Source organism: Meriones unguiculatus, chromosome 12, assembly GCF_030254825.1.
Source record: "Meriones unguiculatus strain TT.TT164.6M chromosome 12, Bangor_MerUng_6.1, whole genome shotgun sequence".
Classification (NCBI taxonomy): Eukaryota; Metazoa; Chordata; class Mammalia; order Rodentia; family Muridae; genus Meriones; species Meriones unguiculatus.
In genome coordinates, this window is record NC_083360.1 from 77,038,899 (window position 1) to 77,066,225 (window position 27,327).

Here is a 27,327-nt window from a genome sequence, read left to right on the forward strand (position 1 = left end):
GCCAACTAGGTGTATACTTAGATACTTGTGTATGAATGTGGATATCTGAATTATTAATGATAGCCAAAAAAAGTAAAAACAACCCAAGAACTAGCTGATAAATACCTAAACAGAATGTGGAGTATGTGTGTGATGGCATATGTAATTATACACACCAGCAAAATGTGTATGGATAGACCAACAGTTAAAAGGAAGGGAGTTCTGATATATGCTAAGCCAGACACAAAAAGGACTAATACCGTCTCTATTGCCTGATTCTACTTATACGAAATATCAAGGTCAATTCATAATGACAGAGAAACCAGAGGCTACCAAGTAAAAAGAAAGAGTTGGTAATTACCCTTTACTGGTGACAGAAAATTTCTGTAAGTGGACAGTGATGGTTGCTCAGCATTCCTAATTAATGCTTCTGAGGTGTCCATTTATGTAAGGTAGTTCTGACAACTTTATTCAATATTTTTACTACATACAAAAAGCTTACTTTACTTGAACTTTATTAATTAATGTCCTAATATTTTATCTGCAATTTATAAGCATTTCATTTCATTATTGTAAAATACATTTTTCTTTGTACATATTCAAGTGGCATCTCAATATAAACAAATGAAACAATTGTAGCTACCAGTGCAGTGACATTCTTTTTTTTTAACTTTTATTAATTACATTTTATTTACTTTGTATCCCCCCGAAACCCCACCCTCCTCCCCTCCTAATTATACCTTCCCTTCACCTTCTTCACGAATATCCCTCCCCAAGTCCACTGATAGGGGAGGTCCTCCTATCCTTCCTTCTGATCCTAGTCTATCAGATCTCATCAGGAGTGGCTGCATTGTCATCTTCTATGGCCTGGTAAGGCTGCTCCCCCCTCAGGGGGAGGTGAGGAGGCCAATCAGTCCATGTCAGAGGCAGTCCCTGTTCCCATTACTATGGAACCCACTTCGACACTAAACTGCCATGGACTACATCTGTGCAGGGGTTCTAGGTTATCTCCATGCATGGTACTTGGTTGGAGTATGAGTCTCTGGAAAGACCTCTGTGTTCAAATTTTTTGGTTCTATTGCTCTCCTTGTGGAGTTGCTGTCCTCTCCAGATCTTACTATTTCCCACTTCTTTCATAAGATTCCATGTACTCTGCCCAAAAGTTGGCCATAACTCTCAGCATCTGCTTTGATAGTCTGCAGGGCAGTGCCTTTCAGAGGCCCTCTGTGGCAGGTTCCTAACTTGTTTCCTGTTTTCTTCTTCTGATGTCCATCCTCTTTGCCTTTCGGGATAGGGATTGACATTCATAAGAATTCTAGAATTATGGTTTCTTTAAAAAAAAACAAAAACAAACACAGAAGTATTATAGGAATCTGCTTTTGTTTTAATCCTAGATGCAGGGATGTGGGGCTGCTTCAGACAGTCCACAGCAGCTGACCATGATTTGCCTCATGCTCTAATAGAAGCGTGGTTTTGCCTACTGCAATTGTGTGATGTTTGGAATTCTGAGAACTTTTCAGGGGGTACATAAACGCGAGGGCCGGGAGAGGCGGGGTCAATGATTGTTGGTCACTTAGGGAGGGTGGTTGCAGTTTGTTAGTAGCCATGGTCAAAACGCAGCAAAAGGAAAGAAATTAGGTTCAGGGATTTTCCTAATTCTTCTCTCCCCTCTATTCTTGATTCTCTCCTATCTGGTAGTAAGGGGTGAGACTGAGGGGGAGAGGGGAGAGGATAAAGGGTAGGAAAAAGAAGGACCCATAAAATACAAAGGTCAGCTACATAGCACTAGGCCCTTTATTAACTAAGCTTTAGCAACATATGTCCCCCCCAGTTAATGGACTGCGCCATTGTTGACACCAGGCTTCTCGGATAACAACCACTCTGTAGACTTAAAGTGTCCTGATGGATTCAGAAAAGGACTGCTGATGTGTAGGTCAGTGGCAGAGCTTTTATAGAGAAAGAACCACACACAAATGAAGAGATAAGGACTAACTCTTTTCCTTTTTCCTTTATTTGAGGCATGATCTCATATGGCCCATCCTGTTCTAGAATTCCTAATCCTCTGGCTTCAACCTCTCACGCATTAGGATTAAACAAGTGTGCCATTATACACGACTTGGTTTTATTGTGTTTATGTATTTGTTTTGTTGAAAGAGGATTTCACTGTGTAGCCCAAGCTGTTCTGGGATGCGCTTTGTAGCCCTGGTTAGCCTTCAACTCAAGATCATTTTGCCTCAACCCCTTGATGCTGACATTACAGTCATGAGACAACATACCTTTTTTTTTTCTACTCTAGCTTTCTCCATAAAGAGACTGAAAATATTAATACTGACAGAACAATATACTGACCAGATCAAATTATCTCGCAGGGCAACAAAGCAACTGACTCAGCTATCTACAATCTACGACAATACTGCAGCCATGTCCATCCTGATGCCCCAGACAAGTAGAGTTCTTTTGTGTCCATACTGATTTCTCTGCAAGTTTCTTCTGTATATAAGGGCATGAAACACATCTTACCAGGGTCACATTTTAATTAGCATCATACACAAGGACCAGAATTTATAGATTTGGACAACTTCATTGCTTTTAACAACTGGTACTTTTAATCTAAATGACTAATATAAATATTACTTTTTAAGCAGTAACACCATGATGTCTCCTGAGGAAAACACAGCTTAGGGACTAGTTAGACCAGTTTTAAACACTTGGTATTAAGGCAATGAATGCCCCCATGGGGTAGGTGAACCGAAATCTACCTAATAAAATCAGAGCAGAAGCAACACGTATTAGTCGCCTCGGTTTTCCCATATACTTTCCTCAGTAAACAACACCAGGGTTAAATAGTAATGGGAGAACACCTGGACTGATTTGGCATTTACAGTCTTATGCTTTTCTGCACTGGTGTCCCACAGCAAGGACCCACTGAGTAAGCTGGTCCACGCTCCAGCACTGGCGGATTTAGGAGGGAGCACATTTAGCTCTCCTTTAGGCAAGAGTGTGCGTGTCAAAGGCCGAGTGTAATCAGGGTATTTCACAGAACAGACTGTATTTCCCCAAAGGTCACCCATGGCTCTGACATCATTTACGTTCTAAGATAAACTGAAAAGCATAGGGTATTGAACATTTTAGCAAAATTGAAAAAAATTATTCAAAATGAAATCAACATTTTTGGTTGTCTGTTTTGAGGCAAATTGTCCTGAACTTACTGTGTAGTTCAGGCTGGCTTTAAACTTCTGCTTCAACTTCCCCAGGGCTGGGATTACTGGTGTGAGCCACCATATCTGCCTCAAAAATCAAGTTTATCTGAAGCCTCCATTCCTAAGGAAGTGCTTCTGATAAAAAGTAGAAATTATTATCAAAGGTTTTTTTGAGCTGGTTAGATTGAAAAGTCCACTAAGGCAAAGGCTCAACTTATACCTGAGCAGTGTTCACGAAACCTGTATACAGAACGGCATCATACCTACTGCAGAATATTTATTTATTTATACCTAATTACACTCATTTTGTGTGGGAAGGACACATGTGTAGAAACCAGAAGAAAACCTGTGGGCGTTGGTTCTCTCCTTCCACCTTTACGTGGGCTCCAGGAACTGAACACAGGTCTCAGGCTTAGAAGCAAGTGCTTCTATCTGTTAAGCCACCACCTCGCCCTGTCTGCAGAGTTTATCACATCAGCTTTCTTTTTTTATTCATTGATCTTATAAGTCTATAAAATTGGAAATCTCACTGTTACAATATGAACGCGCCCCTCACATGTAATCCCCAATGTGTTGGATTGAAGAGGTGGGTGTTTTGACAGGACTGGGCTGTTCCAGGCCAGGATGGGATACATACTCTGTCTTCAAAAAACAAAACACCAGAAAGGGTCAGCAAGATGGCTCGGGAGGCAGGTAAAGAAGTTGCCCAAGTTTGATCTCCGGAGTCAACATAAAGGTAGAAGGAGAGAACTGACTACATGGCGTTATCCTCTGACCACCATGCCCACACATCCATAAAAACAAACAAAAACCAGACAAAATAATAAGATAAAATAAATGACTCATTCTAAGTTGTTTTGTTCTAGCAGCCCAATGCACTAAGTTCCTAATGGCAACACTGTTTAGTAAGCTACCACTTTTAGCTTCTCTCCTTGCCTGAACCTGCAACTTCTTTTTTTTTTTCTTAATTCATTTTTATTTTATGTGCATAAGGGTGAAGGTGTCAGATCCTGTGGAACTGACGTACAGATGGTTGTGAGTTGCCATGTGGGTGCTGAGAATTGAACCTAGGTCCTTTGGAAGACCAGACAGTGCTCTTAACCACTGAACCATCTCTCCAGCCCCAAACTTGCAACTTCTGTTTCAACAGCAGAAACTTTATTTTTGGTTTGCCGGAATACACATTAGTGATTCTGTTTGAAATACTTTGATTATTTATAAATGGAAGAGGTTTAAATACAATCAAAATATTTTTTTCCTAACAAAACAAAACAAAAAACCCAACTATTTCCTAATCTATCTCCCACTCTAGAGGCAGAGGCAGGAAGTTCTCAGCTAGCCTTTGCTAAGTGATAAATACTCTGTCTCAAAATAAAAACAAACAAGAAATATTGAATTTTGGATATTTTAATTTTAGCAAAACCAATAAAACATAAATTCATTTTATCTTCATTTAAAACGAGAAGTCCATCGTTACACCTATGTGCACAGGAGCCTTTCTTTCTTCATGCAGACACCTGTTCCACAGCTAGAGAAGACAGGATATCTGACTAGGCATTTGCCTTGTGTGTAAAGGCAGGAAAATTCTAACTTTAAAACCAAATATTTTCCTTGTTTAATTCTTGTATTAATTTCCTTGTTTAATTCTTGGTCTGTTTGCTGGCCCCTCCTCATACTGTGGTATCAAAATCACTGAGAGTGACGGGCTCTAAAACATGAAAACAGCTGCAGCAGCCAGCACTGAAGAGTGGCAAGGCTGAGTGAGAAGGCAGAGTAAAACATAATGATCTTCATGCACACTGACACTCAGTGAGGACAGTAGGTGCTCCATAAGTGCTTGCCGAAGTTCTGTTTGGCAATATTCACCCTTGCCTCTAACTTAGGGAGCTTCAAGAGTACTCACAACCAGCTTAGTACTTAGCAGAAAACATCTGGTGGCAATTGTTAGTGCTTAAGGACAGCATCTCCTAAACTGTGCCAGTCACCAGACCCACTATAGCATGAGAGGATGAGGCTATCACAGGGAGACAAAGGAACACAGATTCTATATGGATTAGGTCTTGCTTGAGGCTGTTCTAGAAACCATGCAGAATACCCACACATTCCTTTGTTCTTCACCCAGTAAATGAGCTAGATTATAACTTCTGTCATCTGTACTGAGTGAAATTTGTAGAGCGTGCCTGTGCACTTCAAAAGAAAATCTTACTTCTGCCTCCAGCATGTTGGTGTGTGTCCCAGAGTCCCATCAATGTGTCCGGAACTGACAAGATGATCGTGACTATCAGGAAAATACATGTTAAGTTGGAGAAATAATTGTAACCTGCCTTTGAGACTCATTATAAAATCTATTATAAAATTATAAAGATTTCAGAAAATTCTTCAGTAAGGAAATCTCTCACTCACTTGAGCCTGGTATCTACAGTGACCTTTGAACATGCAGTCCTTTTTGAAATAACAGTTCTATAAAAGCTTTTGGAGCTACAGTTTGAGAAATGTTTACTGAAAATCACAGGCCCAGCTTCTGCAGAAAAGCTGTAAAGCGTATCATTTGCTTCCTAATGTATCTGCAGTGTCTCACACACACCAACAGAGACCACCAAACTCCATGCTGATTGAAAAGGTAGTTCATGTTCCAGACAGAAACTAACTTACCTGCATTGAAATAAGAACGAAATCAATTAGGCTCCCAATTCCACAAAATCCTACGGTGCAAAACTTTAACAAGCCTAGGAAAACACAAGGAACATAATCACAATGTAGAAAGTCTAATAAATACCTAACCATTTCTAGTTTTCTACCAAACTAACACATACTCTATAGCATGGCCATAAAAGGTAGAATCTTACAAAATCAAATCTCACCAAAAAAAAAATGCAAGAACATTTTAAAGGAACTTCATGTACATGAAATGTCACAAAATAGTTTAATAACTCATGTAACAAAGAAACATTGGTAACTAAATGAAAAATAATATACTCTTTCAAAACATAAAAACAAATGTTTATACCTCCACACAACAGGGCTGAGAGCAGAGCTTCATGTGCCTGTTCAGCAGCATAGACGAGTTGCAGCAACACAAACAGAGCCTTAGCACCCCAGGGCTGCTAATACCTTTTAGAAGCAAAGCCCCTTATGGATCTGATCAGACAAGACACATTATGTGATACAAGTTTTACTGAACAGAGTTAGAAAGTTCAAATCTACACTATCAAGCCACAAAAAAATGTTCCAGAAAAATACTTATCATGTAAAATTCCAAAATTTGACTGGTAACTCAAATACCTTTAGTTTATCCTAGACTTTTTTAAGCTCTACAGTCAAAATCAAGAGTGGTAGCACACATATTTAATCCCAGCACTCCAGAGGCAGAGGCAGACAGGTGGAGACCAGTTTGAGGTCAGAATTTTTGCATCGGCAGTTAAGAACACTGAGTGCTCTTGCAGGAAACCCAGCTTTAAGCCCCAGCACTCACATGGTGGTTCACAACCATTTGCAACTCTGGTTCCAATGGATCCAGTGCCACCTCCTTCTTCCCCTCCTCCTATTCCCATCCCCCCCCTTTTTTTTAAGACAGGTTTCTCCATGTAGCCTTGGCTGTCCTAGAACTCACTCTGTAGACAGGCTGGTTTTGAACTCAAGAGATCTCTGCCTCCCATGTGCTGGGACTAAAGGGGTGTACCACCACCACCCAGTTCTAATGTCTTCTTCCAACTTCCAAGGGACCCTGATATGCACATTGTACACATACATACATTCAGGCAAAACAGTCATATACAAAAAATAAAATAAATAAATCTTAAAGCCAACTCTTCTCAATTACTCCATGAAACAGGAAACAACACCTCTGAACTCTTTCTTCAAAGCTAGTATTACCCTGACACCAAAGCCAGATGAAGACATAACAACAAGTAGAGATCAATCTTCCTGATGAACAAAGATATAAAAATTCTCAATAAAACACTCAGGCTGATCAAATACATGTCAAAAAAATTATTCACCATGATCAAGTTGACTTCCTAGCACCAGTGGTTAGAATGGTTCAACATATACAAATCAACTGCCTATAAGAAATCATATAACCCCATCAATAGATGCAGAAAAATCTTAACAAAAAATATATCAACACACTTAAGGCCGTCTATGACAAACTGTATGGTCAACATCATTGGAAGTGGAGAACCTAAGCACCCGCACTAGCTCAGGAAGAAGACAGGAGTGCCCATTTTTCCTTTCTTATTCAATACAGCACTTAGAAGTCTTGGAAACATCATACATGTAGTGTGGCATGTGGATGACCCCCCCACACACATATACACAGCATAAATGTACACAAAATAAATAACTACAATGCTAAAAATGTTTTGAATAACTGAGAATGGTGGCACACACCTTCAGTCTCAGCACTTGGGAGGCACAGGTGGCGCAAGGTCAGCCTAGACAACATAGTGAGTTCCGGGATAGCCAGGATTAGGACTAGAAAGACCCTCTCTCTCAAAAAGAAAAAAAAAAACCTTCAGGAGATCATGCTATATCCTACAGGGCATTTCTTTTCTTAACTAGTAATTGATGTGGGAGGGCCCAGCCCATTGTGGGTGCGACCATTCCTGGGCTCATAGACCTGGGTGCGCTAAGAAAGACAACCAGGTAGATAGTGGTGGTTCTGACCTTTAATCCCAGTTCAAGGCCAATCTGGTCTACAGAGAGAGTTCTAGGACAGCACAACAACAAAGTGAAACTCTGTCTCAAAAATAACAACAACAAAGATAGATAGATAGATAGATAGATAGACAGACAGACAGACAGACAGACAGACAGATAGATAGATAGATAGATAGATAGATATTCAGCTGGTAGTATTGGCTATTTAGCTGTTGGCTCACTAAAGAGGCAGAAGCAGGCAATTTACTGTGAGTTCGAAGCCAGCCTGGTCTACATAGAGAGACCCTGTCTCGAAAAAACAAACAAACAAACAAACAAAAAAAGAAAGAAAAAAAGCAAGCCAAAGTGGGAACGCCAATAAGCAGCATTCCTCTCAGCTCCTGTCTCCAGTGTAAATGTTGCTTTTATTTTCTCAGATGAGGGTATGAGATGAGAGCAGTTTCCCAGCCATTCCTGCACTTTCTGAACTCTCACTGGCTAGTTCAATCTAGTTGTTCTGGCACAAACTCCAAGCTGACTAATTCAATCTGGTTTCTCTCTTGGTTTCTGACTGAATTGCTCTGCTTGGCCTCACACTAACTCTGGCAGTATGTTCTAATATTCTTGCTTCTTCTCTGGCTTGTTCTCTCTATAACTTGTCTCTGTAAAACTGCCTCACACACTACTTCCCTCCTTTTCTCCCCCTCTGTGATGTTCTTAAGTAGCCTCTTTCCTGTGCTGTTCTCTTGAGAGTTGGGCATATCCTATATCTCTAACTCATTCTGTCAAATCTTTTTCTGATTCATCACTTTGTCTGCTCCTCAATTAGATGTCACTTTCCTTACTCATTGTTTGAGTTTAAAGGTGTGCACTAAGGGTGTGTCTGAATTCCAGCTAGAACACAAAAACCTAGAAAGTCTTTAGATGTAATCCTTTGCCAGAGTAGCCATGTTACTAGATTAAAACTCACCTACACTCCAGGTTCCTGCCTTGCTTAAGTTTCTGTCCTGCCCTGATGATAAAAAGTGATTTGGAAGCCCAAGCCAAACACACCCTTTCGTGCCCTTGTTGCTTTTGATCATGGTGTTTCATCACATGTTGCTTCTGGGGTATCACGGAGGCAATAGTAACCCTGACCAAGACAGAAATATACACTGCAATTTTCATCATTACTTCCACAATACCTTAGTAGCTACTTTTTCTTTTATTACATTTTATTTGTGTGGGAGTGGGGGCACACACATGCCATAACCGATGTGTGGAGGTAAGAAGAAAACATCAGTCAGTTCTGTCCTTCCATCATGTGGGTCCTAGGGCAAACCCGGATTGTTAGGCTTGGAAATAAGCTCCTGTACCAGGTAAGCCATCTTTCCAAACCTGTAGCTATTTTCTCTTTTTGCTTTTGTTTCTTTGAGAGAGGGTCTATGTAGCCCCTCGACTCTCCTGGAATGTAGACCAGGTTGGCCTGGAACTCAGAGATACACCTGCCTCTGCCTCCCAAGAACTGGGATTGAAGATGTGTGCCACCATGACAGTCTTCATTTTCTTTGTTAACTAAGTCAACATACATAGTATCTGAAACTCTGACTTTTATTTCCGTACCATAACATTTAGTTTTAGAAATGAGCAACAGAAACACACCTCCCACCAACCCCCAAAAGGAAGACTCCTCTTTCTTCTCTGGTAACATGAAAGACTAGGGCTAGCTTTGTTAGCTGGGAAGCCGAGAATTCAAAAACTTTACATTTGCTCAGTGAGGGATCAACACGCAGGTAGAGTCCTATAGTAAGTAAAGCATAGAGAATTGGAAGGCTTAAATATAGGTAAGCGTATCAAAGTGTTCTTTGACAAAACTAATGGTCAAACACAAATGATTCCACAAGCATTAGCAACCAGGGCAAAAGGGAAATGTTTGTGGGACTCTCATTCCAGCTCATGGAGATCACCAAAATGCCAAACCTGTACTGAGAACAGTTGTTTCTATTCTCAGGACAACAGTGACAATGACTCTGGCAGAGGACACTCTTTTGGAGAGAAAACACACACTTTGAAATGCTTACTGTACAGCCACTGTATGCTGAGCATGGCACAACAGTTCCTGTCAAGTAATGAGCCTTCACTCTAGTGTGTTTTCCAAAAGTGACTACACAGGAAAGCCCAATATTGCCTGCTTTGGCCAAACTGCAGAACTGAACACTCTCAGAGAAAAATGTTCCATGCAACTCACACAAATCTACTATAGAGAGAGATTTAAACCACAGGCATATGCTCATTAAACACAAACTCTAAACAAGTTTCACAAGGATTTTTTTCCATTTTTTGATAAAGCATACTCACCTAAGGCAGGATATCCCAGGTAAAATCGATCTGCTCCCAGCCATCCCAAAAAAAGAGATAACGCAACTGCCACTTTGTACGAATAGCCATTCCTGCACAGAATTAAAAAGTTGAGTGTCACAGCCGTGCATTGCCAACACGTGAACATTTAGAAAACAAACCTGTGAGCTACTGCTTATTTGTTCAGTGGCTTGCTCGCTCATCCATTCTCTCATTTGTCTTTTTGGAGGCTATGTAACTAACACTATTCTAAGCTTACAGTATAACATGAATGCTTAATGAATAGCAAACATAATGTGTTGCTTAGTAAATAAAGCAACATAGATCCTTGTCCCTTAGAGACTCACATTTAAGTGCCAGTAAGCAAAAACCCAAACATATTTTAAAATCTAATTGTACAGCTTGTTAAAAAAATTCCAGATAATATGAAACCAACAAACAAAAAGGAGCAGAATGCCGGAGTATACAGGAAGCCCCAAATGCTGCGGCTTCTTAGTGATGAGCTAGGGATATGTGGGCAAAGAAAGACCTAACGGTCAGTTAAGCCCTATCAGTCTCCAGGGAGCAGTGGCTGGTGCAAGGCAGTAACTATATGGACTGAGGTGGACTAAGGCCAGCGTAGCAGAAGCAGGTTAAGGAAGCAGATAAGGTGAGTGGGGGAACAGGGATGGGGAGCAGGACCTGAGCTGCTAACCACCACTAACACTTCAACTCTCACTCTGGGAGAAATGGGACAGGATTTTAAGCTGTGATAGGATCTGATTTCTACTTTCAAATCCTGTGGTCATTACACTAAAAGCAGAATGTAATGGAGTCTCTTTCAATAGGCATATCATAACATAAACCCCAAACCCAATGGCCTATAACAGACAGACAACAAACTCTTATTCTCACACCTACTCCCGGCACCCTGGCTGTGGTTTTCAACAGACCACTCCTGCTTCAGCTGACTGCTTAGGGCTGAGGTACCCTGAGCTTGATCACAGCTACAGATTCACTTTCAGTCAGTGAGATTTTCTAGGGCTCAAGCTGAGAATGTGCAGACAGTTTCAGCAAGTTCTTTTCAGGATTATCTCAACAAAATATGAGAGGAAAGTTGAGTCTCACAGACACACTTAAGCTTCTCCATGTTTGCCACCCATTAACCTTAAGCCAAATCAAGCAACACAACCAAACCCTAAAACAGTGGTACAGGAACTATACACTGCCCTGTTAATAGGAACTGATGGCTCAATCTCTGCTAACAAATCAAATTTGAGCACAAAGACAAAACGTTTTAATGTTTGAAAATGCTCAGGTGAGAATTAATAATGGCTTGACTGAGTAATGGCAAAAGAAGCGATGAGAATCAGCAGATTCCAGATATGTTAAAAAGTACGTTAAATTTTCTGGTGTTAAAAAATAAAGAAGCAATAATAGCACTCCAAATTTTAAGAGGTTAGAGAAGTTGGGGGAAATGGAAATGGATGGTTCTTGAAAGAAAAATCAAAACTTAGTTTGGATTTGTGAATTTGGGGTATCTATGAGATACTCAATTAGTGTTGAATAAAAATTCGCTGAATATACAAGTGTGGATTTATTTGTATGATGAGAATGGAAATAGAAATTGAACATTTAAGTTACAAATATACAAGAAATACTTAGTATCATGAGGTTGAGGGTAGATATGGTGGCATGCTATAATCCCAGCATTTGGAACATAGAAGAAATGGGATCAGGATTCCAAGACCCCAGAAGAAAGAAGTGAAGAAACGCAGTAGACACTAAGAAAACAGAAGCAATCAGACTTAATGCGGAAATTGAGGGGAAAGGAGAGAATGACTCCAAAGCTTCTGAGTGGCTTTTCTGTCTTGTGTCTGTTGAGGGTCTCACCACATAGTGCAGATTCCCCTCCATCTTTTGATCCCCCTTTCTCTGACCACCAAGTACCTACACTTAAGAAACTGGGTAGAACAGGTGCCATTCACTGAGACAAGTATTAGAGGGAAAAGAAACTGTTTCAGTTTTAGGTGTCATAATAAAGACGACCACACATAAAGGGTGGATAGATCAAAGGCAAAAACAGGGATTATCTCTAGACGTCCGAGCCTAATCTAGAACATACACTGCTGTGGCCCCTGACCACACCCACCCTGTCTCTTCATGCCCTTGCTTAAATCTACATTAAAACCATGTCTTATTAAATTCCAATTCTGCCTCATGAACAAACAAAAAATAGGAGCAAGGATATTGTTTGGGGAACAGCAACATTAAAGAAAAAAGCTAAGGTGGCTGGAGATGGCTCAGTGGTTCAGAGTACAGCTGCCCACAGAGGGTACCATTCAGTTCACAGTGTCCACATCAGGCAGCTCACAATAGCTAGAGCTGTGCCTCTAGCTCCACGGGATTCAATGCCTTCTTCTGGCCTACACAGGCAATCACATGTACATGTGTATACACACACACACGGTTAGGAGAGATAAAAATTGAATAAATAGTAAATAAAAAAAGAAAGAAAGAAGAAAAAGATTCCTATTTGAATTTGTATGAGAAAAAAAGAGAGAGTACTTAAAAAAAAAAAAGAAACAGCCAGTGTTGTACAGTGATTTTAATACAGAGTATAAATAGCATTTGGTAGAGAAGCAAGGATTCCAGTATGGTGCTACACAAAATGTTTAACAGCTGATGAGTAAGTATTATAGAAGCAATTATTTAAAAGTTTGGCAAGTCAAGGAAATAAAACACAAAAGAAATTAATTATGTATGTAAATCATGCTAAAGAACAATCTGGTAAGGCAGAGACTGTCTAGTTATTCACCAAGCGATTTCTAATTTTCATGTCACCTGAACTACATTTCCTGGCTCTCTTGCCATTCAGTGCAACCATAACTGTGTTTTGGTTAATGGAAAGAAGGCTGAGGTTTGTTATTTCTGGATTTCATCCTTACATACTTAGGAAGGATTCCCTGTCCTCTCTCCCACCTACTGTCAGAATGGAAAGGGCTCTAGAGGAAGCAAGGGCATGGAAACACTGGGTCCTGCATGGCTGTGTGGGATCACCAGCACCTGCTCACATCATAACCCAGAACTCTAAGGCAACCCAAACTAGACCACAACATGCATGAAAAATAACTCTTACTTGCTAAACTACTGAAATTTAAAAGAATTTGACCTGCTCCACCTAATATAGATGAGTGTCAATAGTATAAATAGTTGAATGGCTTGGTAATCAATAGATGTGGTTACCAGACTTCAGGTTCTGGAGACTATTACAGAGTGGCTATATCGGCAATAATGAGATGAAATTTTAATCAAGTATTAATATTATATAGTTTCAAAAACACGCTTGCAAGAATATGAAAAACAAACATGTCAACGGAAAGGGAACATCCAGCAGGTCTGTTTCCAGCGAGTCTGTTCACAGCTGCCTCTGGCTGCACATACTGTGCATCCTGAAGAAGGAACTGTGACATGGCAGGACATGCGGGTGTGCAACTCTTACACTAAAACTATCTACTATTGGAATCTCATGTTCTGATTCAGTGCTTACTAAAAATTGTATTTGGGATCTGTTGATTTACTGTGAGGGGGGTAAACTGGCTAGAAGACTTGAAGTGTCTGTTTTCCTTAATTATTTTATCATTAAAAATGACATCAAGGCCTTGTAAGCATATTTAGTACAGCTCAGTCTCTCTCAGACTAAACTACCCTGAGATATTGTAATAAAACTCAGATTACTTGAAAACTAAGTAGCAGAGAATAATTACGGTGACAGTAAATGACAAAAGAGCCAACCTGAGAGATCTGGGATTCTCAGCAGATGAATTTATCAGTTGTTTTAGGGGCCATGAACCTTTTTCATAACTGTCACTTGAAATGATAAGGTAGAAATGCCAACCTATAACTTAAAAACTGAATAAATAATACCTAAGTGCTAGGAAACAATTCCTTTCAACACTCTTTTATATTGCTAATTATGTCTAAGGATGCTGGAAAAACCCTGTAGAAAAATCCAAATATTAGTTACTTCTTAACATGACTGCAAATATGTATCATCAAATAAAACACAACCATTTATAGTCCTAATGTTATATTAAGATGATGCCAGAAATGAAACAAAGTGGGAAAAGCAATAATTTGTTTAGCTAATAGCACAAAAATTTAATGTAAGTTTTCTAATAGAAAAAAAAATGTTCTCTACATAGAGGCATTTCCTCCCTATCCCATACTCATCTAGCTTCTGAATTCTGCCTAACATTACTTTTCATCTATTACAAAGACAAAACCCAGTGGGTGATGGTTAATACTGTCAGCTTGACAGGATATGGTTACCTAGGAGACAAACCTCTGGCCATGCCAGTGAAGGACTTTCTAGGCTTGGCTGGAGTATGAAAACCCACCCTAAATGTGGACAGCACATTCCACGGTTGGGGTCCTAGGCTGACTAAAAAGAAGAGGGTGAACTGCACCTAGCATCCCTCTGTCTCTGCTTCCCGACTCTGAACACATGAACCAGCCACCCTGCTCCTGTCACCATGCTGTCCTTGCTGTCATGGCCTGGACCCTTCAAGCTGGGAGCTGGAGTAAATCCTTCTTTAAGTTACTTTTGTCTGGTATTTTATCACAGCAGTGAGAGAAGTACCAGTGTACAGACAATGACCAATATTGTTTTTCTGATATAGTAAATACCTCCCTGCACTCAAATGTTGAAAATGACATTTATCCATAACTCACTGGTGACATAAACTCAGGGAACACGGCCTGAGTCAGTGTCTACCCTTTATTATCTCACAAGCTAACCCTGCTCCTGGCTGTACTGTATCTATAAATTTGAAATAGAGGGTTGTCGAACATTAGCAAGAAGACACATGTTGTATTTGTGGGACTTCCCATAACATCTCATCTTTCACTTCATAAAGTCAAGAACCAACATTTTACTTTTCAGTAATGTACTTACACATTTCGGCAAGATATGGGCTTGAGAAAACCAACTTCACTTCCAGTAAAATGTGTTTCATTACCGCTGAAATCCTTACAAGTTATGTTGGGTGCTGGAAAACATTGAACTAAAGACAGAAAAAGTAATTTTTTTTTTCAAGACTGGCAAAGCACAAAAGAACCTCTAATATTATAACAAACTACCTCCACTGTAACATCTCACAAAAGACTTTAGATAGTAAGTTATGGAATTGCATTAATACATGAAATACATTATTTAGAAGATAAATATGATAGTGTTTTCTTCATATAATAATATAAATATTGCCAAGCTGTCTTAGAAAGGTTCCTGGCTCATCTAGTTCAGTCCCTTGCCTCTGATGACAAAGAAAGAACTATAAAATATTACTGCTTTTAAAATTTTTCATCTTTAAGGTAAAGAATACTTGAATTTTTGTTGGCAATCGATTTGGTAATTATCAAGTTATTTTAGCATCATCTATGGTTATATCTCCAGCTTATATTATTCATGATGGCAAAGCTTGACAGTCAGTTCTGTGCCATCGGAGGAATTATCTGAATTAAGGTTAGCCCAGTTAGGGAAGACACACCCTAAACGTGGGCAGCACCATTCCTTAGGATGGGACAGCAGATGAGAACATAATAGGGACAGTCGGGCGTGATGGCGCAACCCTGTAATCCCAGCACTCAGGGAGGCAGAAGCAGGCAGATCTCTGTGAGTACAAGGCCAACCTGGTCTACAGAGTGAGTCCAGGACAGCCAAGGCTACACAGAGAAACCCTGTCCCAGAAAAAAAAAAAAAATAGAATGGAGAAGGTGAGGAGAACACCAGCATTCACTGCTGTTCCCTGACTACAGACATAATGAGATCTGCTGCCTCCCGCCATCAGACCTTTCCTGCCGACTCAGACTGTGCCCCCTGAAACTGTGAGCTGAAATAACCCTTTCCTTTGTTTTTATCGGTATTTTGCCACAGCAACAAAGTAACTGATAGACAATGGCTGCTATAAATATATCCTATTTTGTCTTGTTGTAGTGTTATTTCGGCATTTAGTATTATCAAGCTACACTCACAACCTGAGACATGATATAAACAAGTAGTACAGATGTTACTTGCACCAGGCAGACTCTGTCCTAAAAGCAAAACTTCTTACAGCTTTATGGTGTAAAGAACTTTGAAGTAAGGTTGACCTTTCAAGCCTTTGGATTCCTTGTAAGTCAAAATGACACTAAGATCACCAAGATCACAAGACCATTGTGATTAAATATACGAAACTATGTATCACAAAGTATATAGCATTAGTAGGTACTCAATATATTTGTTTGTTTGTTTGTTTGTTTGAAAGCAGGTCTCATGTAGCCCAGGCTAGCCTCAAACTCATTTACACGTAACCAAAGTCTACCTTGAAATCAATCATTTCTCCATGTCCCAATCCCAAGAGCTGGTATTAAAGACATCTGACAACATGACTACCTTAAGAAACATTTTCTTCTTTGTCATCTGCGTGTGTGTATGCACGGAGGCATGGGTGCATAGCATTTGTGTGTGTTAGCGTGTGTGTGTGTGTGTGTGTGTGTGTGTGTGTGTTACTAAGGACTGAAGAGCAGGCAAGCACTCTACTACTGAGGTATATCCTCTCAATGAATATTACAAGCACTCATACTTTTAGGATAGTTTTAGCAAACACTTACCTCTATATTTAGCATTGATGCGATCATAGTTTTTTTTTTAATGCTAAAAACAGAACTTTGTATAATAAACTATACACAGAGACCTTAAGGTTTTATTATGAAAGGAAAATATTTTATATTTGGTTTGTAACTATTCTAAGGTTTCCAACAAATCGGATTTTTGTTTTGTTTTGTTTTTCAGGCCAGAGTAGTACATGAAAACAGTGTCAAAAACAAAACAAAACCCGTCTATGAGACATCTATTGGAACACTCACAGTTCAAACCATACAATTCATACACTTTATTTATTTAATGCACTTTAAAAATCTAAAACATGGTGGGACTTAAAAGACACAGACTCAACTGAAAACTATTACAATAAATGAATGGGAGGAAAAACAGTAAAGAAGTCATCATATTAGGATATTACACTAAAGAGAGAGACTGCAACTGAGACTCCTTGTGGTTAAGGCCAGAGCTTTATAGTTACTGTGATAAAACTCAAAGAAACACACTCAGTGGCCCACTGCAGTGACTTACTCTGAATCATGACACAAAGGACACAGAGTATAGCAGAGAAAGCTTTCAGTAAGAACTTCTACAATTGTTTTTTCACATAGCTGCTTTCACTGACTCAAGACACACAAGTAAGATATACACAGTGCTAAGGTATACAAAGGGCAATGGGCAGGGCGCTAGATTTAAATTCAGAGAGAGAGAGAACACGAGAACTCTGTATGTACCACAGGCTGGCCTCACACAGTCCTACTGCCTCAGCCTCTGAGTGCTAGAATTATAAACATGGCAATATACACGAACAGATAGTAATTTTATTTGTCTTTTGCTTTTTGTGTCTTGAGTCAGGACAGTTTGCAGTCAAACTCATAATCCCTCTGCCTTAGGCTCCAAGCGTTAAGAGGATTGTAAATGTGAGCCGCCATGTTTGGCTTACATCAATAGTTCTAAATTGGGGTGGTATTGCTCCCCAGAAGATATCAGGTAATTCTTGGAGGCATTTTGGTTATTAACATGGCTGTCATTGGGGCATGACTTTTACTATCCCTTTTCTCTATCTATCCTTTCTCTGCTCCCTGGCTGCCAAATATATGAGCAATTTTCCTCTCCCAAGCCTTTCCATCAGTGTTTCTGTCTTACCTCAAGCCTAAAAGCAATAGAGCCAGCCAGGCGTAGACTGATTCTTCTGAAACCATGAGGCAAAAAGAAATCTTTCCTCCTTTAAAAATTTTAATCTCAAGTATTTTATCACAGTGACAGAAAACTAACGTTAACACACTTTGAAAACATTTTTTTCTTTCCTTTTTGTTATTGTTTTCCAGGCAGGGTCTCTGTGCAGCTTGGCTGTCCTGGAACTCAGGCTGTAAACCAGGCAGACCTTGAACTCTGAGAACCACCTGCCTCTGCCTCCTTCCATCCCCACCACTCGGAATTAAAGGCATAAACCACCTCCTGTCAACTTCTTATTTTACAGCCTTGTTAAATCTGTCTGCAGACTATCTAGAATCAGGTCTTCAAGAGACAAAACAGTATTTATAAGTCTAATACGGTACTTTCTATCTTTTCTGTTTCTTTGAGACAGTTTCTCTGTGTAGCCCTTGTGGTCCTAGAACTTGTTCTGTGGACCAGGGTGGCCTTGAACTCAAAAATCCATGTGCTCTGCCTCTCACGTGCTGGGGGTGAGCTCTGAGGTTTCAGAATAATCCCCTGGTAGGCCCAGATCTCTCTTTCTGCTCTGGATCGGAATACAGAGCTCCTTCTCCAGCACCATGTCTACCTGTGTGCCACAGGCTCCCTGCCATGATGATAATGGACTAAGCCTCTGAAACCATATGTACACCCGCCGCCAATGAAATGCTTTTTGTTTGTTTGTTTTTTGAGACAGGGTTTCTCTGTGCAGCCTTGGCTTTCCTGGACTCAATTTGTAGACTAGGCTGGTCTCGAACTCACAAGAGATTTGCCTGACTCTGCCTCCCAAGTACTGGGATAAAAGGCGTGTGCCACCAGTGCACCTGGCTGAAATACTTTATAAGAGTTGTCCTGGTCATGGGGTCTCCTCACAACAGAACAACTAAGACAGGAAGCACTTTACTAAATTTCACCTAGCCTTAGACATATTTAGAATGAGAGATGCTCCCTTTAATCATTAGAATAAGGTGTTATCCATTATCAAAACACTTCTCTGAATATCTCGATAGTCGATTCATATGTAAAATCTTTACCATACTGTTTTTATACATAGGATATAGGGAAGTCCATGTTTCAAGTGTATAGTATGGGTGATAGAGTTCTGTGTAGTTTATTGAACATCTTCCTGACCCCTGTAACTCTCACTATAGGACTTAGACTGGCTTCAAATTCACAATGGTCTCAGCCTCCATGGTGCTGGGGTAATAGGTATGTATTGCCCCATCCAGCTTCAAGTTCTTTCCCAATAATTGGTCCATCAGTGGCGGTGCACACCTTTAATTCCTAGTACTTGGGAGGCAGAGGCAGGAGTATCTCTGTGAGTTGGAGGCCAGCCTGGTCTATAGAGTTCCAGGACAGCAACGGCTATACAAAGAAACCTGTCTCAAAAAACAAACAAAAAACCAAAACAGGGTGGGCAGATGGTTCAGTGAGTAAGCACCCTTGCTGCCAAGCCTGTCACCATGAGCTTGACACCTGGGAACAGGGTAAAAGGCGGGAACGGACTGTAAATTCTCCTGACCTGTATACATGTGTATTGCATATTCCCAGCACCTACATCCACAGCTAACTCCAGTTCTAGGGAATCCAGTGCTCTCTTCTGACTTCCTGTATATACACAGTGCAATATACATACTCAGACACATACACATAAAGTTAAAAAATATTTTTTTCCTTAAGAAAATGAGATAGAAGTCCTAATTAGCTGGGCGTGTGTGGTAGTTGGAATAAAAACTCTCTCAGAGCTCTCAGCGGCTCAGATATTTGAATGCTTAGTCATCAGGGAGTGACACTCTTTGGGAAAAGTAAGAAGATGCGGCCTTGTTGAAAGAAGCATGTCACCGGGGGTAGGAGCTGAGGTTTCAAAAGCCCACTCCAGGCCCAGTGTCTTGCTCTCTGCCTGTGGATCAGGTGGCGTTCTCTGCTACTGTTTGAGCACCATGCTCTAGTCCATGATGATAAGGAACTAAACCTCTGAAACTGTAAGGAAGTCCCCAAATAAACACTTTCTTCCCTAAGAGTTGCCTCGGTCATGATGGCTCTTCACAGGAATAAAACAGTGACTAAGACAGTGTGTATACCTTTAATCCTAGTACTGGAGAGGAAGAGGCAGGAAGATCTCTGTGAGTTCAAGGCTTACACAGTGAGAGGCTGTCTTAAAAAGAGAGAGAGAAAGAAGAAGAAAAAAAAAAAGATGGAAACAAAACCCTAACTAAATAACTGTATATATTTCTACAACAAAGCTTGGAAAATGAAAAGCTAGAAATATTTTAAAGTGAAAGGTATGTTTACCCTGACTTAAGTATTACGTACCCACAGCAACATTTCACCATACAACTAATATGTACAATAGTTGTTTGCATATATTAAACATAAACTTAAATAAAAATTTAAAAAAAAATGAGCTATGTAAACAGATTTTAAAGTTTTAAATAAATAAACACAAGGTAATGGAATAATTAAGAAAAATTGTTTTTTAACTTAGTGACAGAGGGTATAATTCTGGAAGAGCATGCAAGGATCCCGGGGTTCAAACCCAAGCCCCCAAATTAATTAGTTAATTAACCAATTAATTAGCTGAATGTTGGCAATTTTTTTCCAGTTTCCAAACCTACATTGTTCTGAGAAGTGAACAATAATGTCTAACACAACATAAAACACACTTATTAATTACCTTTAGGGGTTATGCTGTTCCCTTTGAAATAGGTTAAATCTTAGAAGATGTTTTAAAGACACGATTCTGGAAATCTTACCATAAGCTGTGTAGTTTGTACAATTAACTGGTTCTTGCGTAGCATCATTTATTTTGGGATCGTTACAAAGATATGTTTAAAAAGTTAAGGAAATTTGAATTACATTAATAGCATAAAATACTATGTTTTAAATGTCTTCTATTCTCCTTTCGAGACACATGTACAAAGAGGCTTTAAGTATGTACTAATCAACAAATTCAGATACAAAATGCTCTTAAACCTGGTGTGGTTGGTGTACGCCTTTAATCCCAGCACTTGGAAGGAAGAGGCAGTGGATCTCTTGAATTTAAGGCCAGCCTGGTCTACAGAGTGAGTTCCAGGTCAGCCAAGGCTATGTAGAGAGACCTTGTCTCAAAACAAAACAAACACCCAAATACACTTTTGGTGTTGCCTAGATAATAGTTGAAAATTAAATTATTATAGGGAAGACATACAAAATAAATTTCTAGCAAATGATTAGATCTTCAAAGAATATCAATTAGGAAATACAAAGCAACAATCAAATTTAAAATCTTCACCAAATTATTTAAAGTTTAAAAACAAATCAGTTTCCAGAGCTCTGGATTCAACTAATTCACACTTAATTTCATGCAACACAAACCAATCAAAAAGATACTGTTATTCCTATGCCACAGAAGCACATGCTGAGGTTCAAACTCTGACTGGCTTATCCAGTCGTATAAATGTGTCCTGATTCAGGCTTAGGACATGTTGCATCTGACTGCAGGAAGATGGCTGTTTTCTGTGTGATCAGTGACTCCAGGAGAACTTTAAGTTACAGAAAACCACTCTCTAATTGATGGTAAGACAATAAGAATGTTTTTTACATTTTATTGTATAAAGATTTTTTTTGTTCACACACCAATGGAGTAGGTATGGTACATGTAAGATGTCTCTGGTCAAAGCTTGACCCTTATTTAGGGCTTAGAACAGCTGCTGGAAATGTCATCTTTAGTTAGGCCACTGAGGCAATGTTCAGTTGTCACCACCTGAGAGTTCTACAGGTTCAGTGACTTCTCACCAGGGTTCCACATTAATTCACTTACTTCTTAGGAAACTCTTGTCATTCCTAAGACAATGCTAACCTAAGTATGTCAGAAACTCCCTGAATGATAAGATTAGCAAATCAGAGGTAGTCTGTGAAAATCTAATGATGCCTTTCCTCAACTCACCTACATGTTACAATTTTTTCTTTCTTTCTTTATTATTATTTAGAGACAGGGTTTCTCTGTGTAGCCTTGGCTGTCCAGGACTCACTTTGTGGACCAGGCTGGCCTCAAACTCACAGCGATCTGCCTGCCTTTGCCTCCCAAGTGGTGGGATTATAGGGCATGAGCCACCACACCTGGCTGAATTTTCTTAACTTTAGGATTTTTCTTAAGAATATTTCTTGCTTCTGCAGGTTTGAGTATCTGTATACAAATGTCTGAGGCATTGCATCGGTACTCAAAAGTTTTGCTCAAATGTAGCTATTTGAGTATCAACACAAGTCACCTTGTTTCTCTACCTCATGCTGTTATAAAACAATTCACCTAATCCTAATTCAGGTTTCTCATCTGCACTGCTATGCTAATTAAATCAATATAAATGTACTTTAAGTTGCAGTCACTGTTATTAGCATGTTTTATTCATGAGAAAACAAACTTAAATAATTTGCTCATCCAAGTGCCCCCAACCATAACTATTGCCAGTTGATGGCTTCTAAATTAAAAGAGCCATCGTTTTAAGGGTGTGGTCCCAGGTAAGTCAACCAAGCTTCAGTAAACAGCCCCACACCCCCAAGGATATGAGCAGCACAAATCTGACTCCCTGGGTTATTTTTTTAAAGGGAGGGAGAGCGAAATTAAGAGAGTGTGAGGTCCGAAGGCGAGTTGGAAGGAGTTAGGGGTTGAAAAGTCGGTGTGATAAATTCTCACCAAGTATTAATACAAACATTACATTTAAAATATCCAAGAGGTTCACTAACTCAAAAATATATACTAATCATTTGTGTACGATCATAAAGTGAAGCAGTCAGGTGCCTGAAGTTCAGGTGAGGATTGCTGGAGGTGATATATGTCACCTTAATGACCAACAAGAAACATGCATTGGCTCACTAGTAATTACTTGTCTCCTCCAACACCTGCAAACTCTCAAGGACGCTTCAAACAATTTTTGCATTTTTTGGTATTTGAGACAATGCCTAGATGTGTGTCTGAGTAAGTTAGAAAACCGGTAAAATACAGTGATCTGAAAAGGAAGCGCCAACCACTGGTCGGTCCAGGGGACAGCACTCGGTGCTCGGTGCTCTGTCCTCACATCCCTCCTCACCTCCCGGGGTCCACTAATCACTAGAGCCGCAGCAGAGGCCGCGGTCCCCATCCCACAGCCCGGGGGGGGAAGGGGGGTCCTGCTGAGCGCCCGAGAGCGGCGGCTTTCAGGAGGATATTGTCCCACTCTGAGGTCCTCACACTTGGACGTCTCCTCGCCCCCGACGGTGCCAGAGGCAGCAGCTCCCCAGTGTCCCGCGGCGACCGTCACGAGCCACACGGTGCGGAGGAAGCCCGGAGGCCCCGCCGCTGAGGATGCTTGACCCGCGGGCACGGCGGCCGCCATGTTGGGCACCGCGTCCTCACGCTTCCGGTTCCGCTTCGGGGACGAGGAAGGGCCTTAAAGGGGCCAGGCTCCGTCGGGGCTGGGTAGGTGTTCGAAAAGCTGCTCCGTGGGGCAGCCTAACACAGTCACGTAGACGAGGGTTTTTGGTTTTTTTTAATGTTCGCTTGTCATACTTGTGCAGGGGCTGCGCTAGTTACTGTATCGTTCCAATTTTAGCTTATGTCCAGCCAAAGCAAGCACAGGAACTTTAAAAAAAAAAAAGAAAAAAGACCCAGGTCAGGGAGATGGCTCAGTGAGTAGAGGGAATTGTTCCTGAGCCTGATATTCTAAATCCAATCCCTGGAAGCAGGATTGTGGAAGGAGGAAGGGTGTGCAATGGCACATACACACACACACACACACACACACACACACACACTGAAATAAATGAATAGTTAAAAAAAAATAATAATAGTGAAAAGTCTGAGGCCCTTCTCTAACAGTGTTTCCTGAGAATCTTCTCAACCAGACAGTAATGGCTCCTTGTGAGGGGCACCAACTGGTGCTTAAATGCTGAAAGCGGGACCCAGAGTTCAACCTGGTGCTTGTTTCAGAGCCTAGTGGGCACCAGCATTGGCCCTGGAGGCCCCAAAGGATGGGGGTTTCCCGATGGTTGGAAGAAGTTGAACTTAGTTTGTCTAGAAGCCCCTGAAAGCACCTTCATCTTAGTCACGAAGTGACCCAAGTGCGTTTACGTAGAGGCAGTGTGCATTGTACCGTGTGACAACTTAAAGGACTGGTGTTCAAGGACTACGTAAAATACAAGGTTAAGAACCAGAATGTCGGGGCTGGAGAGATTGCTCGGGAGTTGACAGAGCTCGCTGTTCTTACAGAGAACCAGGTCAGGTTCCCAGCCTCTGTGCAGTGCAATTCCAGCTCCTCCTGAACATCCCAAGCCCTGTCTGGCCTCCTCAAGCAAGAGGCGCACATCTGGCTCAGTGGGTAAAGACCCTGGCTGCCCCCTGCCAGGGACCTCATGGTGGAAGTAGCACACATAAAATAAATATTTAAAAAAGAATCAGAATATCAGTTATACATCTTACAAGATGATAAACTACTACTTACAAGATGATTAACTACTACTTGGACTAAGAATGTTCTAGTTGATTTTTAAAATACAGCATACATAAAGAAACCCAAAGGACGAAAGAAAGCAATTCTGCGCTTCGGGTTTATTGAAATTATAACGAAATTAGATGGTTTCCTGCTGAGTCCAAGAATACTGCTGATCTGTGTTTCAAGTTTAGCACAGATTTAAAACAATTACTTAGAACTGCTGACGCTTTGCTGATTAATCCCATTACTGAATCTATTTTTATGGTTTTAATGATTATCTTTATTCTCTTCACAATATGTAAATTTAAAGGAATTAAAAGGTTTCAATAAGACAGCAACTAAACTATAAAATTTTTGACTCCTGAGCTCGGACAGCGGCAGAGTTGCCTTGCAAGCACAGTCCCTGGCTCAGTCTCCAGCATCACATGGACGGAAAATTGACTCTTGAATTGATGATGTATTAAAATATTGATGAGGTATCACCTCCTCTCAATAGCCCCTTATATCTGTAACTTCTCTTTTTGCAGTCTCATGCATTATTATGATCACATGATGGCTGAGCTATTTAAATTTGATAAAAACTTAAGTCTTTTCTTTTTCTTCCCTCATATATTGCATCTCAGAGGTAGTTTCTCCCCCCTTTTCTCCCCTAGTCTCTCTGCCCCACCTCCTCCCACAACACACACACACCCTGCCCCACTCTGCCTGCCCTGAGAAAAGAGCTGGCGTCCCAGTGAAATCAATCAATCACAGCATAACAAGCCCTAATAAGACCCAGTACATTCCTAATATTAAGGTTGGACAAAGCAATCCAGTAGGAGCAAAAGGGTCCCACAAGTAGGCTCCTGTTCCCACTCTTAGGATTCCCACAAGAGTACCAAATTGCTCAGCCATAACACATATGCAAAGAGCCTAGGTTAGACCTCTACAGCCCCTTTGATCTCTCAGAGGCCCCATGAGTCCTGGTCAGCTGATTCTGTGGCTTATGTTCTTGTGGTGTCCCTGTCCCTTTTGGTTCCTTCCTCCCCACTCCTCCACAAGACTCCTGAGCTCTGGCTAATGTTTGGCTGTGAGACTCTCCATTTGTTCTCATCAGGTGCTGGATGAAGTCTCTCTGGTGAGGAGTATGGTTGGCTCTGGTCCCAGAACACTCTGCAGGCAGAACAAACTGTAGGTCAGAGGTTTTGTGTCTGGGCTGGTGTCCCAATCCCTTTACTTGAGGCCTTGCTTGGTTACAGAAGATGGCTTGTTCAGGCTCACTAGCCCCCATTACTGTTGCTAGGGCTACTCTCATAGATTCCATGGAGTTTCCATTGCCTACGTTTCTCCCTGGACCCTGAAATGGCCCCAGTTCCAATCATTTTTCCCAGTATTTTCTCCACTCCATAACCTGATTGCTCCTGTTTCCAACCAAACCAGGCCCCCAGTCCACCTTCAAAATCTATTCTATTTCCTCTTTTCTGAGAAATTCTTGTATCCTCCTCCCCCCTTAAGCTCTCCTTATCGCTGAGCCTCTAGGTCTGTGAACTATCATATGATTATCTTTTACTTTAGAGCTAATATACACTTATAAGTGAGTATATATAATGTGTGTCTTTCTGGGCCTAGGTTACCCTGCTCAGGAAGATTTTTTTTTTCTAGTTCCATCCATTTTCTTTCAATCTCCATGATGTCATTGTTTTTAGCAGTGGAATAATATTTCATTGTGTAAACACACCACATTTTCTTTATCAATTTTCGGTTGAGGAACATCCAGGTGTTTCTGGTTTCTAGGTATTATGAATAAAGCTGTTGAGAACATAGTTGAGCAAGTGTGCTTGTGGTAGAATGGAGTGTCCTTTGGGTATATGCCTAGAAGTATATGCCCAGCATGGCTGGGTCTCGAGGTAGATCAATTCCCATTTTTTCTGAGAAACCACCATATTGATTCCCAAAGTGGCTGTACAAGTTCGCACTCCCACCAGCAAAGGAGGAGTGTTACCTTTGCTCCACATTCTTACCAGCATAAGCTGTCACTAGTGTTTTTGTTCTTAGACACTCTGACAGGTGTAAGATGGAATCTTAAAGTCAGTTTGATTTGCATTTTCCTGATGGCTAAGGGCATTGAACATTTCCTTAAGGGTTTCTTGGTCACTTGAGATTCTTGTGTTGAAGTCCAAGCTTTAATTCCAAGCTTTATTTTTTTTTCTTATTATGTAAAGGGTCCCTAGAACATAACTTCACTATGTAAACCAGGCTGACATGGGATTCAAAGAGATCTGCCTCTGCCTCCTGAACGCTGGAATGGAAGCCATGCCCTACCATGCCTAGCAACATTGATTCCTAAGAATTTATATAATATATTTTCATTCTATTAAAGATTAGTTTTGTACATAGTAAATAGCTGAGAAAACCAGCACAACACCTGTCTCTTTGGTTAGAACAAAAACATGGGATAAAAGATTGTTCCTCAAGGCTTTTAAAATTATTATTATTTCACTATATATATGTTTGTGTGTGTATATATATATATATATGTTATATATATATGTTTATATATATATAACATGAAAGTTTTCCCTGGTAGTAGCATCAGGAATCTTGCATATCCTTAACACCTACTTCTTCACATGATTTTATTCTATAAACATACTCCTGCTTCACACCTGTTTCTTATTGTAAACTTGGTTGCAGTAACCTAACTACATGGGCTCCGTTTAAAATGAACTGACTCACTATTTAAGGGCTGTTCAGGGTTGGGGTGATGGCTCTTGGTTAAGTGTCATCTCAAAAGTACAAGAACCTGAGTTTGATCCCCAAAAGGCCATGAAAACAAGCAAACACCTCGGGTATGGTAACATTTGTTGTAATTCTTTTCATTCTAGCGCTAGGGAGGCAGAGACAGACTGACTCCTGATCTCTGGAGCCTGCTGAACAG

General features: G+C 40.5%; 1 protein-coding gene and 1 non-coding gene across 3 annotated transcripts in view; both read right to left on the reverse strand.

Annotated features, from left to right (window-relative positions):
- Positions 1-23,341, reverse strand: part of Tm2d1 (TM2 domain containing 1) — a 32,450-nt gene extending 9,109 nt beyond the window's left edge. The window contains exons 1-7 of one of the 2 annotated variants that reach the window (XM_060365924.1): positions 23,144-23,341; positions 20,721-20,789; positions 15,091-15,199; positions 10,155-10,246; positions 5,832-5,905; positions 5,386-5,457; positions 4,571-4,707 (exon numbers count right to left, since the gene is read on the reverse strand). In XM_060365924.1, the coding sequence (XP_060221907.1) occupies positions 5,425-5,457; positions 5,832-5,905; positions 10,155-10,246; positions 15,091-15,199; positions 20,721-20,789; positions 23,144-23,315 (549 nt within the window). In that variant the 5' untranslated portion in view covers positions 23,316-23,341 and the 3' untranslated portion in view covers positions 4,571-4,707; positions 5,386-5,424. Of the gene's footprint in view, positions 1-4,570; positions 4,708-5,385; positions 5,458-5,831; positions 5,906-10,154; positions 10,247-15,090; positions 15,200-20,720; positions 20,790-23,143 lie in introns of those variants that run through there. The other variant, XM_060365923.1, reaches the window with a different exon arrangement.
- A 109-nt stretch (positions 23,342-23,450) lies between these two features.
- LOC132646968 (U6 spliceosomal RNA) lies at positions 23,451-23,553 on the reverse strand. The gene has a single exon (XR_009585288.1). It is a non-coding gene; the product is annotated as a U6 spliceosomal RNA (small nuclear RNA).
- Positions 23,554-27,327: the final 3,774 nt, after the last annotated feature.